At 49.7% G+C, this 2,747-nt stretch overlaps 2 protein-coding genes across 2 annotated transcripts in view; one reads left to right on the plus strand and one right to left on the minus strand.

Moving 5' to 3' along the window:
• Positions 1-803: 803 nt before the first annotated feature.
• On the plus strand, positions 804-1,397 carry BJX67DRAFT_148735 (uncharacterized protein). The gene has a single exon (XM_071024756.1). The coding sequence runs from the start codon at positions 1,014-1,016 to the stop codon at positions 1,359-1,361; it is 348 nt and encodes a 115-aa protein (XP_070885142.1). The 5' UTR covers positions 804-1,013; the 3' UTR covers positions 1,362-1,397.
• A 675-nt stretch (positions 1,398-2,072) lies between these two features.
• Positions 2,073-2,747, minus strand: part of BJX67DRAFT_388827 (uncharacterized protein) — a gene marked incomplete at both ends in the record, with an annotated part of 2,976 nt that continues 2,301 nt past the window's right edge. The window contains one exon of the mRNA XM_071034409.1: positions 2,073-2,737. Within this exon, the coding sequence (XP_070885143.1) occupies positions 2,073-2,737 (665 nt within the window). The remainder of the gene's footprint in view (positions 2,738-2,747) is intronic.

Consider the following 2,747-nt stretch of genomic DNA (forward strand, 5'->3'; position numbering starts at 1 on the left):
GGTGCTCCAAAAAGCTGCTCCCCGGGAGATAAGTATTGCCGCTTAGATGGAGGTTCCTCAGGTGAATCTTCATGGTGGCGCTTAAGTGGTGCTCCGAAAAGCTGTTCTCCAGGAGACGGGCGTTGCTGTTTAGAGGGAGGCTCATCGGACGAACCTTCACGGGAGTGCATAAAGTGTGTACTGAAAGCCGGCTCATGTACAGATGAATTTAGCCACTTAGATGCAGGGCCATCGGAATCCTCGCGCGGACGCTTTGGTGGTGAATTGAAGAGCGGCTCTGGCTTGCCTGCGATTCCTCCAGCCAAGACATGAGATTGGGGCGAGGGTTGGTTATGAGAGTCTAGGAAGAATTAATACATGCTGATATCTTGATAAGATGTCCAGACCTCGGTCCGATAGCTTTGTCAACGAACGTATTGCAATGTCTGAATGATTGTAACAGTATTGGCTTTCAACTTCCCAGCAGATCAGGCCATCATTTTTCAAGCAGTATTCGAAAATATCATCGATTATTTTTCTTTCAAGGCCTCCCCTAGGCAATTGCTTAAGCCTTGAGGAAAGAGCTTCAAGACGACGGCGGTCAAAGTCATCCATGGTTCTGATGAGACGTGCTGGATTGACCACAACATCTCAGGAAGGTATTTATTCACAACCTAGAGCCGCAGTCTCTAGGGCCATGATTTGTCGGAGCCACAATTTCGAGGACCGTGCTTCCACAACCCATGATTCAATCCACTTCTAGGCACCACTGATTAGGATTACGCCCTTGATCCCGCAACAATTCACTGCAGCGTCCAGACCTTGGAGTGGTGGATCTAATCCTGTTCGACGAATCATACGGTTGTCAAAGACGTTCCACAAGATCCGCCGGAGACCTTATTTTCCATGCTTGGCAGGACTCCCAGGGGAGTAAATCTTCATCGCAACTCAGAAGCCCGAGGCGCTGGGGCTCGGGATGTAGCCGCTTGGGTCCCGAGAGATCGAATTTTAGGGCGACCCCCAGCGGTTACACCATGAATCTGGGTTTCTCTAACGTGTCTTTCCTACTAATGGCCGCGCAGTCCTCCCATAAGCAAAGCTGTGTTGGACAGTATTTCCCAGTTGGGGGCGGCACTGTTTCCTGTGTGGACCGAGACGGCGTTCCAACTTCCAAGGGCCTCGAGAGGAGAGTGTGGCAGGCACGAATAAATTCTCCAAAGGTTGTGGGCTGGTTTTGGGCTGGTTGCGGTGTTTTTCCTGTCTATGCTGATCTTCTGCTTCAGCTTGTCAGAATTCTGCTTGTTTCCATCGTTCTTCTCCCTGCTTTCGCAGTCCGGCTGGTACCAGACATGTGCACCCTTTGTTTCCGGAGGAGAGGGTGAGAGGGATGAAAGCTGGAAACTCGTGGGGAAAGGCTAAGGGTGAGATAGCGGCTCCATTCCCGATGTTTATCACAGCACGAGGCTTGCCAAGAAACACGTGATAGTTCTACCTAGGGTATCCAGGGATTGGTTGCCGGAATCACCAACCACCCAACAATAAATTGCAGCAGTGCCTTCCCTATTGACGTTGAGGTCGTTCTGAGATTGCTTCTGCTGTCGAAGTTATCCCACACCTGGAGCGCTTCCCATAATGGTCAGAGCCACAATTTGACCACTTCGTGCTTCCAATATCATGGCCAAAAGCCGTACGCGCTTTGAATCATTGGATTCGGACCGAAATTGGAACATTGGCGTTGGATACCCGGCTCTCGGCGATAGTGGGTCATGCTGAATTTCGATTTCGGGATTGATAGCATGTTTGGTTCGCGATCTAAAGATTATAATCTGGAATCCATCAAGATCCCCAGCTTATTCCCAATGTCTTGAGAGCCCTATTAACCCCCTATCCAATTCGGATATTGGGAAACTGCAGATTAAAATCAATTGAGACAAGTCTCTTGACTATAAAATCCAGCCTGACAGCTGGCTATGATCTAAACCAATTGATTCTAACTATGTATAGCCCTCAAGCCTTAAGCTGCTATCGAGAGAAGCCGTCGATCGTTTGGTGTGAACAATCTGTTGTCTGGAATCTTAAATCGATCAAAGCCCTTAGATATGGGGGCGTCGCGGCTCCTTTACCTCAACTATACTTAATCCATCTTCGATACCGGTAGTAAAACAATTTTGCGGTGCGACCACTCGATGACCTCTGTCTAAAAACCGTGCCCCTTGCTCTTTTGACCGTTTCTTGGCCCACGATGTTACCAGAGCCTCGTCGAGAGGCAGTTTTTGCAAGATGGTTAACTCACCGCTGTCATCTCGAGTAACAAAGGCAAATTCTTGGCTAGGGTCCATTTTCTCCACAAGGCCCAGTCTGGGTCTCTTATTGGGCTCCTCGTCCTCCTCCAAACGGCGTCGTTTTCCGAGATCCACCCCCTTTTGGCCATCTAGGTCAATTTCCTGACGTGTTTGGGTATCAGGGGGCCTGGGTTGGGAATCTGGCCGTCCAGACGAATCTAGGGTCTCGAAAAATTGTGACAAGTGCACTTGTGTGACTGGCCGGCTTCGATGCCCCTCTTTTTTTCGATGTTCCTCTTCCTTTCGACTCTCCTCCTCTTCTTGATCCTGATGGATATCTGGCCGACCAGACGTGTCTGTCCCGTCCAATTCATCGTATATCTGCGAAAAATTGACTTGCGTGACTGGCCGGTTTTTACGCTGCTCTTCCAGTTGTTCTTCTTGCCGACGCTGTTCTTCTAGCTGACGTTGCGCTTCTTGCCGACG

This window comes from Aspergillus lucknowensis, assembly GCF_044049455.1.
Source record: "Aspergillus lucknowensis strain CBS 449.75 chromosome Unknown BJX67scaffold_27, whole genome shotgun sequence".
NCBI classification, from domain to species: domain Eukaryota; kingdom Fungi; phylum Ascomycota; class Eurotiomycetes; order Eurotiales; family Aspergillaceae; genus Aspergillus; species Aspergillus lucknowensis.